At 45.2% G+C, this 14903-nt stretch overlaps 1 protein-coding gene across 1 annotated transcript in view; it reads left to right on the top strand.

The window, feature by feature from the left end:
• Positions 1 to 13676, top strand: part of LOC115173183 (phosphatase and actin regulator 4A) — a 30692-nt gene extending 17016 nt beyond the window's left edge. The window contains exons 5-15 of the mRNA XM_029731106.1: positions 203 to 875; positions 1291 to 1695; positions 3998 to 4141; positions 4884 to 5487; positions 7269 to 7513; positions 7874 to 8039; positions 8127 to 8182; positions 8976 to 9037; positions 9257 to 9394; positions 11650 to 11726; positions 11901 to 13676. Coding sequence (XP_029586966.1) covers positions 203 to 875; positions 1291 to 1695; positions 3998 to 4141; positions 4884 to 5487; positions 7269 to 7513; positions 7874 to 8039; positions 8127 to 8182; positions 8976 to 9037; positions 9257 to 9394; positions 11650 to 11726; positions 11901 to 11916 — 2586 coding nt within the window. The 3' untranslated portion in view covers positions 11917 to 13676. The remainder of the gene's footprint in view (positions 1 to 202; positions 876 to 1290; positions 1696 to 3997; positions 4142 to 4883; positions 5488 to 7268; positions 7514 to 7873; positions 8040 to 8126; positions 8183 to 8975; positions 9038 to 9256; positions 9395 to 11649; positions 11727 to 11900) is intronic.
• The last annotated feature ends 1227 nt before the right edge of the window (positions 13677 to 14903 follow it).

Here is a 14903-nt window from a genome sequence, read left to right as displayed (position 1 = left end):
GAAGGAGGACAAGCGAGAGGAGAGGAGAGACGGGAAAGAGGACAAGCGAGAGGAGAGGAGAGACGGGAAAGAGGACAAGCGAGAGGAGAGGAGAGACGGGAAGGAGGACAAGCGAGAGGAGAGGAAAGACGGGAAGGAGGACAAGCGAGAGGAGAGGAGAGACGGGAAGGAGGACAAGCGAGAGGAGAGGAGAGACGGGAAGGAGGACAAGAGAGAGGAGAGGAGAGATCCTCGTGATGAGAGGGAGGAGAGAGAAAGAAAGGATCGGTGGGAGAGGGAGGTGAGAGACAGGGAGAATCGACGGGAGAGGGAGGAAAGCGACAACAGGGAAAAGAGAGACCGGAGAGAGGAGAGGGAAAGGAGGGACAGAGATGATCGAGAGGTGGAGAAGGAGGACAAGGAGAAGAGAGGAGAAAAATATGACAGAAGAGAGGGAAACGAGAGAAGAGATGATCGTGAGAAAAGAGATGACAGGAGAGACGTGAAGAGAGATGATCGAGAGAAGAGGGATGACAGGAGAGATGACCGGGAAAGAAAAGACGACCGGTACAAGATAATAATTTGTGAAAAGTCAGACGAAAGGAGAGATGATCGTGATCGCAGAGATGATGGGGAAAAAAGAGGGGAGGAGAGGGATAGGAGGAGTCCTCCTCCTAGGGCTGCTAAACCAGAGACCCTCTTGAGACCTATAGAAGAGGGTCATCCTGTGGTCAGACTTCACTCTGAGATGGAGCTAAGGCAGAGTCTCCAGAAGACCTCCTCAGAGGACCTCCGTAGCAGGGTCCGCCCTGCCTCTGAGGCTTACCGCGGGAGCACCCTGCCCAGGTACATGCCATCTGAGGAGACCAAAGTAGGGGAGACCCGCGGACGAGCAGGTAAGACACAGCCTGTGACGTAAAATTCAATGCATTTACTTGTACGTCTGAAGGTTGCTCTGAAGTTCCACCCAGTTTATTGGGCACTTTGCAAGTGCAGTGTGTTACTGTCTGCTAGTTGAGTGTCTAGGAGATTCAGTTATGTATATCTGGTAACTCTGTGAATCTCCTTGTTCTCACCCCTGTGAAGTGTGTATGGACTTGACCAGAATCCGTCTTTAGTTAATCTGTTAAAAAGCTGCTTATTGTCCAACGTTGAGTTGCAGCTTATCTCAGCTCTGTGTTCTATGTGCTTAGCACTGTATAGTAACAGTATGCTTGTTGTGGTTGCACTTTGAGCCCCGGGACCAGGGGAAATAGAAACTCCTTTTGTCCTCCTGACCTCTCTCTGTGTGTGTCCTGTTCCTGTCTGTAGAGTCCACTGGTGTCCGCTTCGCCCCTGGCCACACCCCAGATCCTGACTCCATCCATGACTCCTCCCGTAGAGAGCCGCCTCCTACCAAACAGGCCATGCTCCCTCCTAAGAGCCACCCCACTATCACCACCTCCACGGAGCCTGTCCGGACCTCCACCCCACCCTCCTCCTCTACCTCCCCTGCTGTAGCGGTGGCCAAGCCCACCAGGACTGTCTCCCTGGTCATCAGTGATGACCCTCCTTCCACCCACTCCAACCCTATCCCCCCTGTACGGTCCATCCAGGTAACCCCCTCCTCCACCACGGGGGAATTGGCCACTCCTCCCCCCGTACCCCCCCATGCCAAGCAGCCACCTGTACCCCCACCCAAACCCACCAACCGCAACAGCAACCCTGCTCTGCTTGGTAAGTTTACCCTGCCTCTGCTTGGTGAGTTTACCCTGCCTCTGCTTGGTGAGTTTACCCTGCCTCTGCTTGGTGAGTTTACCCTGCCTCTACTTGGTGAGTTTACCCTGCCTCTGCTTGGTGAGTTTACCCTGCCTCTGCTTGGTGAGTTTACCCTGCCTCTGCTCGGTGAGTTTACCCTGCCTCTACTCCCTGTTTGTACTGCTGTTTCACTCCATAATGTACTGCGTTTAATTGTACTACGTGGGTTTATGGATGAGTTAAGTCCTGTACCCTTCAAGTAAAGTGTTACAATTATGTTTGACCTTTTTGAACCCAAAGCAATGAGACTGTTGTTTTTAAGTGTCTTTTTCTGTATAATGGTTAGTCTCGATGCGTACTGAAACGCAGGGTGTTGTTCTATACAGTACCTAGGCCTTTTCTCCTGGATTTGCTCAAATCCTGCGTCCTCTCGTCTGTCATCCTCCTTTTGAAAAAGGTCAAAGGTAATCGAGGAGAGGGAATGTGGATGAAAATGCTCTTGTATGAAGTGACTCGCATTCTCCACTCGCTCGTCATCAGGCAAATTACGTTTACAGAGGTGGATCCCAAAATTAGTGCGAAGTGATAAAACAAATTAAGTTAGTTGTGCAAGACATTTTCAGTAGCATATTGTTTTTAAATGTTTGCATAATTTTCTCCTTCAAGAAAACAACAGCTGATTCAAAAGGGGTGTGACAGATTTCAAAACTCTGCCGCAAAGTACTCCGGTAGGAGACACTTGTGCTCCCTCGCCAAAAGGAGGCTATCGAGGAGGGGAGAACCAGCTTCCGTTTGCCTATTAGCAATTTGACACACTCCTCAACCACTCATCAGTTTCCTGCTCACTGAGAAGGGAGGGCGGAGGACAGACTTTTGCCCAAACGAGAAAAGGCGCTAGTCTGCATTTTTCAGTGTACATCGAGACAGTCTCCAAAGAGAGGGGCAGGCAAGGGTTTGTCTTTGCCGCGTTTATGCAAGCACAACATACGCACACACATTGCCGCACTGGCACTCCTCCGACAGGCTGGGAGTGACTCCGGAGCGTCCAGTGCTCTGATTGGCTGCCTCAGTGTTCTGTGTCTTCTGACCCAGCATGCTGCAGCTGCCCTAGGTCGGAGCCCATCCCAACAGTCAATATAGTAACAGTTGTTGTGACGCAATTAGAAAATTCCTATGCCATTCTGAAGGTGTGGTCCTCATAGATGCGTTACTCCATTTCACACTCACTCAGCATTCATACAGCGGACATCTGCTGAACATAAAGTCGTGTACTGCGGAAATGATAGTATTCATCATTTGGATCTCCTCTCTGATAGGCTTTCAGAGTCTGTATTCTGATTGGCTGCTACAGTGACACACTGACACACACCTCACGGTTCAGTTCTTCCTACTCAGCAAGTCTTAAGTCCTGCAGCTGCTGTTATTTTCCCTCCATGTCTCCTGGCTAATCCCAGGGGTCAGTGGTTATATCATATACACACAGTGTACAAAACATTAGGAACACCTGCTCTTTCCATGACATAGACTGACCAGGTGAATCCAGGTAAAAGCTATGATCCCTTATTGATGTCACATGTTAAATCCACTTCAATCAGTGTAAATCAAGGTGAGGAGACGGGTTAAGTAATGATTTTTAAGCTTTGTGTGCCATTGAGGGTGAATGGGCAAGACAACAGATTTAAGTGCCTTTTGAACAGGTTATGGTAGTAGGTGCCAGGGGAACTGGTTTTTGAGTGTGTCAAGAACTGCAACACTGCAAGGTTTTTCACACTCAACAGTTTCCCGTGTGTATCAAGAATGGTCCACCACCCAAAGGATATCCAGCCAACTTGACACAACTGTGGGAAGTGTTGGAGTCAACATGGGCCAGTGTCCCTGTGGCATGCTTTCGACATTTTGCAGAGCCCAAGCCCCTACGAATTGAGGCTGTTCTGAGGGAAAAGGGGGGTGCAACTCAATATTAGGAAGGTGTTCCTAATGTTTTGTACACTCAGTGTATATAACCCTGTCATATTGCAAACATCCATTCTCTCTGTTGGAGAACAGTGGTTTATGTATCATCACAATATGTACATACAATAGGTCTACATCCTCACCAGACAATCATGTATTTATCTGTCGGCTTTCTATCCTTAGAGCCTAAATATTGGATTTAGTAAGATATTAGTTTAGATATTAATTGATCTGCCTAGCTGGGCAACAGTGACCAGTTATTCAGTGTCCCGCACCTTCAAGCAGCCTACTGAAGGCCTTGACCTCTGACCTCCCTCATCTCTGTCAGTGTCCACATTGAACAGGGCCTCCAGGGTCCAAGGTCCCCTTCCTCATCACTACTGTACGAGCTGGAGAAGGCAGGGGGAGCTGGGCCTGTACCTTTCCCTGCCCACCTACCTCCACCGCCGACGGGCTGAACAAGCCTGCTCAGGTACCCTGTCCTGAGGGGCACAACCCAAGCCTGCCATGCTGTGACGCTGTCCTTCTGAATAACCATAACCGCTCCACACCACCAAGTCTAATGCCCAACCGGTGTCTATAACAACTGGATAACTGTTCCCCATTCTGCCCATGGTGTGAAGCACCACCAGCATAGATCGATGGTCCCCTACTACTTCATTCATTGCATGTCGGATTGAGTTGTGGCTGAACTGACTGAACTAACTTGACTTGGCTGGAGTGAAAACAATGCATGGAAGTTAAGTGCCAGGCAGTGTGCCCCAGCTTGTTAGTTGTGTAATCTTTGACTTCGATGAAAGGTGAAAGGTCAAGAGAGACTGCGGAGACGTGTGAAATGACTTCAAAATAATGGATTCTGACTAATAAAATGCTTTTCTGGTTGTTTTCAAATGAGTCAGGCTTGAATACTGCTGTGGATGATTTCCATCTAAACCGAAGGGTTAGATGTGTACCATTTTGCTAATGTCCAGGCCTGATATCATCATGCTTTTTAAATATGTTCCATCCATCCACTGGTAAATCGTGCATTGTGCCTTCATGAAACTAAACAAGTCATGATAATCCTTTAACCAGGTTGCTTGAGTGTGAATGTGATGCCTTTTCTATTTCAGATTAATAACACTCTCTTTCCCTGTCAGTTCTGTTCTGTGTCTACTGCATGTCATTACTTGTAAATGACTACTATTCATTCTGTTGTGTGTTTTGTTCCATAGCGGAGCTCTCTCAGGCTGGCAGTGGTATCATCGTTGTTCCTGCCCCCACCAGGCGCTCTCCTCCCACTCCGCCCAAGAGGATGACCCCCGTCACCAAGCACCACTCTGGCGACCCGTCCCCTGAGCCAGAGACCTCGGGCCCCTCTGGTTCTGTCCCTGTCCCCATACCTACTGTCTCCGTACCCCCCAGCACAGACCGAGACGACACCAGGGACACCCTCAGGGCAGTAGGGTTCCAACTACCCACCTCTGACCCTGCACCAGCACCCCGACCTCTGTCCCATATACCCACGTCCACTCCCAGTTCCCACCCCCACTTACCGCTCCCCAACCCTGCCTCCGCCCCCCTCCCGGTCCCACTCCCCTTCCCTCAGAAGGACCCTCCCAGCCCCACCACCGAGCCGCCCAGCCACCCCCCAGCCTCAGTCCCAGCCATCCCCCTTCACATCCTGATCCAGCGGGCCCTGTGCTCCCCCAGCCCGGCTCAGGCTAACCCAGATGGGTCCCAGAGAGCCCACTCCATGCTGTTTGAGTCCCCCCCAGAGTTCCTCACTGAGCCTGGAGGCCGACGCTCCCTACCCGTCACCATAGAACCCCTCAGACTGTGAGTACACTACTTTATCATACTTCCATTTTGTCACAGCATATCTATTACCACAGTACAAGCGTGAACAATATTTACGCTGAGCTGAAAATGTGACTCTGATCATTGCAATAGAAAAAGACATGTACAGTTGAAGTCGGAAGTGTACATACACCATAGCCAAATACATTAAACTCAGTTATTCATAATTCCCTGTCTTAGGTCAGTTAGGATCACCACTTTTATTTTAAGAATGTGAAATGTCAGAATAATAGTAGAGTGATTTATTTCAACTTTTATTTCTTTCATCGCATTCCCAGTGGGTCAGAATTTTCCATACACTCAATTAGTATTTGGTAGCATTGCCTTTAAATTGTTTAACTTGGGTCAAACGTTTTGGGTCGCCTTCCACAAGCTTCCCACAATAGGTTGGGTGAATTTTGGCCCATTCCTCCTAACAGAGCTGGTGTAACTGAGTCAGGTTTATAGGCCTCCTTGCCTGCACATGCTTTTTCAGTTCTGCCCACACATTTTCTATGGGATTGAGGTCAGGGCTTTGTGATGGCCACTCCAATACCTTGACTTTGTTGTCCTAAAGCCATTTTGCCACAACTTTGGAAGTTTGCTTGGGGTCATTGTCCATTTGGAAGACCCATTTGCTACCAAGCTTTAACTTCCTGACTGATGTCTTGAGATGTTGCTTCAATATATGCACATAATTTTCCTCTCTCATGATGTCATCTATTTTGTGAAGTGCACCAGTCTCTCCTGCAGCAAAGCACCCCCACAACAAGATGCTGCCATCCCCCGTGCTTCACAGTTGGGATGGTGTTCTTCGGCTTGCAACCTCCCCCTTTTTCCTCCAAACATTACAATGGTCATTATGGCCAAATAGTTCTATTTTTGTTTCATCAGATCAGAGGACATTTCTCCAAAAAGTACGATATTTGTTCCCATGTGCAGTTGCAAACCGTAGTCTGGCTTTTTTATGGCGGTTTTGGAGCAGTGGCTTCTTCCTTGCTGATCGGCCTTTCAGGTTATGTCGAAATAGGACTCGTTTTACTGTGGATATAGATACTTTTGTACCTGTTTCCTCCAGCATCTTCACAATGTCCTTTGCTGCTGTTCTGGGATTGATTTGCACTTTTCGCACCAAAGTACGTTCATCTCTAGGAGACAAAGCGCGTCTCCTTCCTGAGCAGTATGACGGCTGCGTGGTCCCATGATGTTTATACTTGCATACTATTGTTTGTACAGATGAACATGGTACCTTCAGGCGTTTGGAAATTGCTCCCAAGGATGAACCAGACTTGTCGAGGTCTACAATTTATTTTTCTGAAGTCTTGGCTTATTTCTTCTGAGTTTGAAGGTAGGCCTTGAAATACATCCACAGGTACACCTCCAATTGATTCAAATGATGTCAATTAGCCTATCAGAAGCTTCTAAAGCCATTATGGAATTTTATGGAATTTTCCAAGCTGTTTAAAGGCACAGTCAACTTAATGTATGTAAACTTCAGACCCACTGGAATTGTGATACAGTGAATTGTAAGTGAAATAATCTGCCTGTAAACAATTGTTGAAGAAATTACTTGTCATGCACAAAGTAGATGTCCTAACCAACTTGCCAAAACTATAGTTTGTTAACAAGAAGTTTGTGGTGGTTGAAATGACTTTTAATGACTCCAACCTAAGTGTATGTAAACTTCCGACTTCAATTGTATATGCATACTTCATACCCACTTGATCACACTCTATTCAACAGTCAGATTCCATTGTTAACATTTCTCCCTCTCTCTCCAGACCTGAGGATGATGACTTTGACATGGAGGAGGAGTTGGAGAAGCTTCATCCCAGACGGATGCTGCCCCCCAGGCAGCCTGAGCTGGAGCCCAGGAGCAGGAGGGGTCTGGTGGTTGATCCCAGGGTCAGTGTAATCCCAGAGGGCCGGGGGCCCGGAGACAGCAGTGAGGAGGATGAGGAGACAGACTCTGACGGGCCCATCCTCTACAGAGATGACGATGAAGACGAGGACGATGATCCACCAAGTAAGTAGACCTGAAGTCTGGTGATAATGTCATAAGGGTCTGGTGTTGATTTAGTGTGTAGATCTGAAGTCTGGTGATAATGTCACGTGGGTCTGGTGTTGATTTCAATCTCAGAAGTCAAACTCAAAGTAAGTACAGTACTATCAAGGAAGACCCTTTCGTTATTAGTAAAAACAGTATAAATAAGGGAAATTCCAAATCGGTCTTTCTATTTTCTTCCTTCATTGTATGTATTTTACTACTTGCAGGTAAAGCTAACCCAAACGAGAAGTGTAATCTGAGAAGTTTACAATTTTCAAATGTGATGGAGAGCGAAAGTATTGTCCCATGTTACTGGAACTGTTTGTCTGCACCACCCAGGTGCCTTGGCCAGCCGCGTGACAAGGAAGGACACCCTGGCTCTGAAGCTGGAGAGACAGCAGGAGAGAGATGAGCGGGAGGGAGGACAGGTACAAGACGGAGTCGGCTGGCAGAGCAGGGAGCAGTGGGAGGCACTCAAGAACAAGATCGGTACCACGCTCAACAGGTAACTACATCTAGAGATCAGTGTGAATTGGGGAGGGGGGTGTTCCCATACCCTAAACGTGTGTGTGTTGTGTGTTTCTCTAATCAGGAGGTTGAGTCAGAGACCCACAGCAGAGGAGTTGGAGCAGAGAAACATCCTTCCAGGTAACTCTCTTTCCCTCTTTCTCTGTCACTTCTATTTTTTGTCAATATCAACTTCATGCTTCATCTCCACTCGCAGTTGCTTTAATGTCCTTCACCTCAAGATAGACAAGCATCTCTCTGGTTTTACTAGTAACCCAAAACGATCGATTACGATACATTAGTCTGTCTGCCCTATAGATTCCCCCTTGTGGTCTGTACGTGTACTTACATACAATAAAAGCGATGGCTTGATTCATGGTGCAATTTGACCATTGCACTTGTTTGTTCTTGAGTTTAGCATTGGCACCAAAACGGTACTGCCAACACTTTTTAGAATTTGATATCATATTGTCCAAAAGGTATTTTCACTCATGTAGCCTGCAGGTAAAGTTTTTCACGTTTGTCTTCTGGTTATCTTAAGATTCTGAAAGCACTACTTAAAAGCGTTGTCCTTAGACAGCTCTGTAAAAGGACACCATAATATTCAGACTGCAGTGTATCTAAGACAATGCACTTCCTTGTCCCAGAGGGTAAAGACTGATTAAAACGACTCCCGTTACTCCTGTGCTGTGTAGACGCCAGGAGAAGCTCAGGGCCTGGAGTGCTGGTCTAGGATCAGGTCCCCCCCTGACAATATAATAATATTCATTATGATCTAAAAAGGAAAAACGGATTCTAGATCAGCACTCCTATTCTGATACGCTTAGTGAATATAGACCCTGGTCCAGTCTACTATTTTCTCTTTCTCTCTCTCTGACTAGAGGCATGTTATTGTTCTGTCTCTGATGGGATGGAATGTCTTGTCTTATTGTAGCCAGGAATGAAGCTGATATCAGGGCAGAGCGGAGCGAGATCAAACGCAGACTCACCAGAAAGGTTAGCCTTAATCACTCACTCACACACACACCTAACACACACACAAACACTGCAGAATTTAAACACATTTAGATACAGTACACCAACGTGCATACACACACACCGGTGACAAAGCAATCGTACACGGATATACAAATAAAACACTGAAATGTAACTAACCAGAGTTTATCATTTTAGTTCGACAGTCAGTCAGTGTGTTTTCTGTCTACCTCCCCCCAGCTGTCCCAGAGGCCCACCATAGCAGAGCTTCAGGCCAGGAAGATCCTGCGTTTCCATGAGTATGTAGAGTGTACCACGACTCAAGACTACGACCGCCGTGCAGACAAACCTTGGACCAAGCTCACTCCCTCCGACAAGGTGAGTCGCAGTTAAGCGACTAACCAAATACATTGTAGATTGTAAAAAATGGTATCAGTGCTCTTCAACTATAGTATAGAGTGAGAAATCTTTGTACCTTTATACTAGGAAGTCCTGAGGTTCTTTACTTAACCATTTCAGCAGGGTTTTGAATTCCAGACATACAGTTGAAGTTGGAAGTTTACGTAGACCTTAGCCAAATACATTTAAACTCAGTTTTTCACAATTCCTGACAATAAATCCTAGTAAAAATTCCCTGTCTTAGGTCAGTTAGGATCACCACTTTATTTTAAGAATGTGAAATATCATACACTCAATTAGTATTTGGTAGCATTGCCTTTAAATTGTTTAACTTGGGTCAAACGTATTGGGTCGCGTTCCACAAGCTTCCCACAATAAGTTGGGTGAATTTTGGCCCATTCCTCCTGACAGAGCTGGTGTAACTGACTCAGGTTTGTAGGCCTCCTTTCTCGTACACGCTTTTTCAGTTCTGCTCACACATTTTCTATAGGATTGAGGTCAGGGCTTTGTGATGGCCACTCCAATACCTTGACTTTGTTGTCCTTAAGCCATTTTGCCACAACTTTGGAAGTATGCTTGGGGTCATTGTCCATTTGGAAGACCCACTTGCGACCAAGCTTCAACTTCCTGACTGATGTCTTGAGATGTTGCTTCAATATATCCACATAATTTTCCTGCCTCATGATGCCATCTATTTTGTGAAGTGCACCAGTCCCTCCTGCAGCAAAGCACCCTGACAACATGATGCTGCCACCCCCGTGCTTCACGGTTGGGATGGTGTTCTTTGGCTTGCAAGCATCCCCCTTTTCCTCCAAACATAACGATGGTCATTATGGCCAAACAGTTCTATTTTTGTTTCATCAGACCAGAGGACATTTCTCCAAAAGTACGATCTTTGTCCCCATGTGCAGTTGCAAACCTTAGTCTGACTTTTTTATGGCGGTTTTGGAGCAGTGGCTTCTTCCTTGCTGAGCGGCCTTTCAGGTTATGTCTATATAGGACTTGTTTTACTGTGGATATAGATACTTCTGTACCCGTTTCCTCCACCATCTTCACAAGGTACTTTGCTGTTGTTCTGGGATTGATTTTAACTTTTCCAAAGTACGTTCATCTCTAGGAGACAGAACGCGTCTCCTTCCTCAGCGGTATGACGGCTGTGTGGTCCCATGGTGTTTATACTTGCGTACTATTGTTTGTACAGATGAACGTGGTACTTCAGGCGTTTGGAAAATTGCTCCCAAGGCTCCAACCAGACTTGTGGAGGTCTACAATTTGTTTTCTGAGGTCTTGGCTGATTTATTTTGATTTTCCTATGATGTCAAGCAAAGAGGCAGTGAGTTTGAAGGTAGGCCTTGAAATACGTCCACAGGTACACCTCCAATTGACTCAAATGATGTCAATTAGCCTATCAGAAGCTTCTAAAGCCATGACATAATTTTATGTAATTTTCCAAGCTGTTTAAAGGCACAGTCAACTTAGTGTATGTAAACTTCTGACCCACTGGAATTGTGATACAGTGAATTATAAGTGAAATAATCTGTCTGTGAAACAATTGTTGGAAAAATTACTTGTGTCATGCACAAAGTAGATGTTCTATCTGACTTGCCAAACTATAGTTTGTTAAGAAGAAATATTTGGAGTGGTTGAAAAACGAGTTTTAATAACTTCCGACTTCAACTGTATACTGTGTCAAACTAAAATCCCAGAATGCAGTATAACCACTGCTTAATGGCTTTGCTGAGTTGTCCCCAGAGTATTACCTGGACCAGTTAAGCTATGAGAAGAGGTTGAAACATAAATTATTGCATACTTTCTGCTATTGAGGTTCAAAATCCCTGAGGAAAAAAATTATTTGACCTTTTCTTAGATTAAAACTGAAATCTTAAAACATTTGCTGTTTAGTTTTTTTAATTTGCAGGACTTTTATTGACAAGTTAAAATCTTGAGAGGTTGATATTTATGAGTTTTGAGGTTCCAGGATTTGGATATGAGGCAGTGTGCTGTCGCAAATACGTCTGACAGCTGGAGAGAAGAACATACTCTTTGGCTCCATTTTCATTTTATTCATATCCAAGAAAGACGGAATTCTGAACTGTAGGCACTGATCGTTTGATCTGTTTCTGTACTGTACATTATTACCGAGTAGACCTGCTCTTAACGAGTAGACCTGCTGCCTGTACAGTGCATCACATAACACCTGACTCAATCTCTGCTCTCTGTTCTATTCAATCTAGGCTGCCATCCGCAAGGAACTGAACGAGTTCAAGAGCTCCGAGATGGAGGTTCACGAAGAGAGCAGGATCTACACCAGGTTAGAGTCCTATCCAATACCAATATTTTATTTTATTTACCCATCCCCTGACCGGGACCCCAAACGAACTAAGGTTTCTCTAAAACTCGAACTGTGGTTGAAATTTTGCAAGTTGAAACCCTAGATCTTCTTAGTCAGTGCACATTATGACTTTCCTCTGTCCCCACTCCTCAGATTCCATCGGCCTTAGCTGTTCTCCCTGGCCCGGCTGCAGAACAAGCACTTAAATGCAATACTGAGCCGGGGGTTGCAGGACTGCAATACGGTGCACACAGACCCCTGGTGACTGCAATTTCCACAGCCCCCTGTCCTGGCACAAGCCTGTTCCTCTCCTGTAAGGAACACTATTGATGGCTACATCTGAAACCATGGACTAGAGGTATAGCCTGTCTAACCATGGACTAGAGGTATAGCCTGTCTAACCATGGGCTATGGATGTGGCCCCTCAGTCCATCCAGTCATTGTTAAAACAAGGGACTATGGATGTGGCCCCTCAGTCTATCCAGTCATTGTTAAAACCACAGACTAGAAGTGTGGCCGATAGATAAACGACTTGCATCTAAAACCATGGACTAGGGATTTGGCCTGTTGGCCAAACCACTTACTGTTAAAACCATGGACTAGAGGTGACCTCCATCGGTCCAACCCCTTGCATATGAATCCATGGGACTACTTGTACTACTGTACTCCAGCGTTGATCTGCCTGACCAGACAACCCACAGGGAGAGCTGGAGAAGAACTAGCTGGACGAGGTGTAGTGGTTTAGGCCTATTTCAGCTGCCATTTTGTAGGTTCCCTGTGCCAACACTGACTATCAGAATAGGAAGGACAAGAGGAACAGACGGCGATTGTGACAAAGGATGTCCTGTTTTGTTCCTCACATCCATTCTCTGTCGTTCCCTAAAGCGAGAATGTTCCCAAGAGGCCTTTACTGTACCTGGTTTTTATAGTTCCTTCAACACTTTGCCCTATTTTTATTTGAGAACAGAAAATAATTGAATACGTATTGATTGTTGATCATGACGATGGTCAACATTAGTACACGGTAGTATTAATGATTTAATGTTCAACTAAATGTGATGCAGAACTTTGTTAGACTACATGACGCTGGTGAAACCCTCCAACGTGTGTTTATGGGTACCCAATGGTACCGACCTTATCTCTAATGGGACAACACATGGAGTGGTACGGAAACTGTACGGAGTAAATGTGAAATCGCTATAGCTAGTCTACATGTCGGTGATGGGTTTAGTTGTCCAACCACAAGACATTAGTTAAATTGAAACTCAAATGTGGTGTCTGCTAGTCAGCTATCTAGCTGTGTTACATAGACCTTATTCAGCATCGCACCATTTTCCCCATACACAATGATGTGCATTTTAACTGTGTTCTGTTGATTATGTAAGTGATTTTGTGACAGCCCATAATATAAGCTGACTAATCGTTTGTTCAGCGTAGTAATAAGGAACCATATTGTTAAAATGGACATTTAGAGTAAAACAAATAAGGAAGTTGTACAATTTGAAACGTTAGAACTAATATAATTTAAGACACAACCTAAAGCTTACATACACTATAATTATTTAACGGTTAGTGTTGAAAGACTGCGGCAGGAACATGGATATATTTTTACTTCACAAATAGTTTTGTTACTTTGTGTATGTAGGCCATTGGTTGGCCTCAGCTGTATAGACTTATCCTGTAGATTGATTGAATTGACTTTATATTATGTCTTCCTAACGTTAACACAAAATTGTTTTTAAATGTAATTAAAGAGTTACAACAGTGCTATTTTCTAATAATGTTACAGAAATTGGTACCGAAAGAGGGTTCCCTTATTTTACAGATGTTTTTTATAAAGAGATCTTTAAAATGATTTGCAAACCTACTGTATAAATGAATGGTCAACTCGCACTCAAATTAAAATAAATGGTTTACCATCCTAAAGAATGTTGTCAACTTGTCAATATCCCAACACTTGCCTTTTGAAGAACACTCCAGGTGAGGGCAGTGTTATACTGTACAAACTCTTGTTTGGCTGCATCTTCAAACTGTTCTGGGTGGAAATCTCAGGGAAATGTGTGTTTTGGGTCAACAATAGTCAAACTGTTATGAATCTTCACTATCATCATACATGCAGATAAAACGTGTAGCTTAACTCTGGCAATAGAGTATTCTTGTATTCTTCAACTGTTGATACATGGGATAAACAGCCTTCCTTGATCAGACATGTTATATCATAATGCACATCAAACCCCAAGTTAAATCGGGTCCTATTTGCTCCTCTCTTTACAGCCTTTGAAATGCTAATTATCAAGCCACGTAATAGAGACACGTTCATTGTGCCCACTCGACCTCATGTTAGTTCTTCTAAGCCAATTAGCTGTAGAATATTGTTATGCAAGTTTTTTAGCAAAGTGAATATCTAATACTCTTCTACTCTTTCTTTCTTTATTGCCTTTCATCTTTGCTGATGTATTCTGTTTTTATTGTTCCATTTCTTTTCTTTCATTGAGTCCTTGGACTATCAATTGTGGACAATGTGTTCCACCCACAATAGCCGTCCTCTCCTTACCGATACCAACGTCATTCAGAACAGCTGCACCATCGAGAGCATCTTGACTGGCTGCATCACTGCTTGCTATGGCAAATACACCGCCCTCGATCGCAAAGCTCTACAGAGGGTGGTGCGGATGGCACAGTACAGCACTGGGTCCGAGCTCCCTGCTATCCAGGACCTCTATATCAGCCGGTGTGTCAGGAAGGCCTGGAAAATTAACGAAGACTTCAGCCACTCAAGCCGTAGACTTCACTCTGCTACCATCCGGCAAACGGTACTGGAGCATCTGCTCTTGGACCGGTTCTACCCCCAAGCCATGAGACTGCTAAATACTCCGGGTATACATTTAGTGAACTATCTTGCATGGACTCTATGCCCACTTTAAACGGGTTGGCTGACAATGTCACAAATTATGCGTGCACATCTGAGGTCTGTGGTGTTATGATTCGGAATGGTCAGATAGTTGGCAACATTGGCAAGAAGCTGCCAAGCTGGGAGCTGCCAAGCTGAACCTCGGCAAGACGGAGCTGCTCCTCCTCCCAGGGAAGGACTGCCCGTTCCATGATCTCGCCATCACGGTTGACAACTCCCTTGTGTCCTCCTCCCAGAGTGCTAAG

Source organism: Salmo trutta, chromosome 34, assembly GCF_901001165.1.
Source record: "Salmo trutta chromosome 34, fSalTru1.1, whole genome shotgun sequence".
Lineage (NCBI taxonomy): Eukaryota > Metazoa > Chordata > Actinopteri > Salmoniformes > Salmonidae > Salmo > Salmo trutta.
Note: the sequence above shows the minus strand (reverse complement) of the source record. Positions and strands in the feature narration are given on the sequence as shown.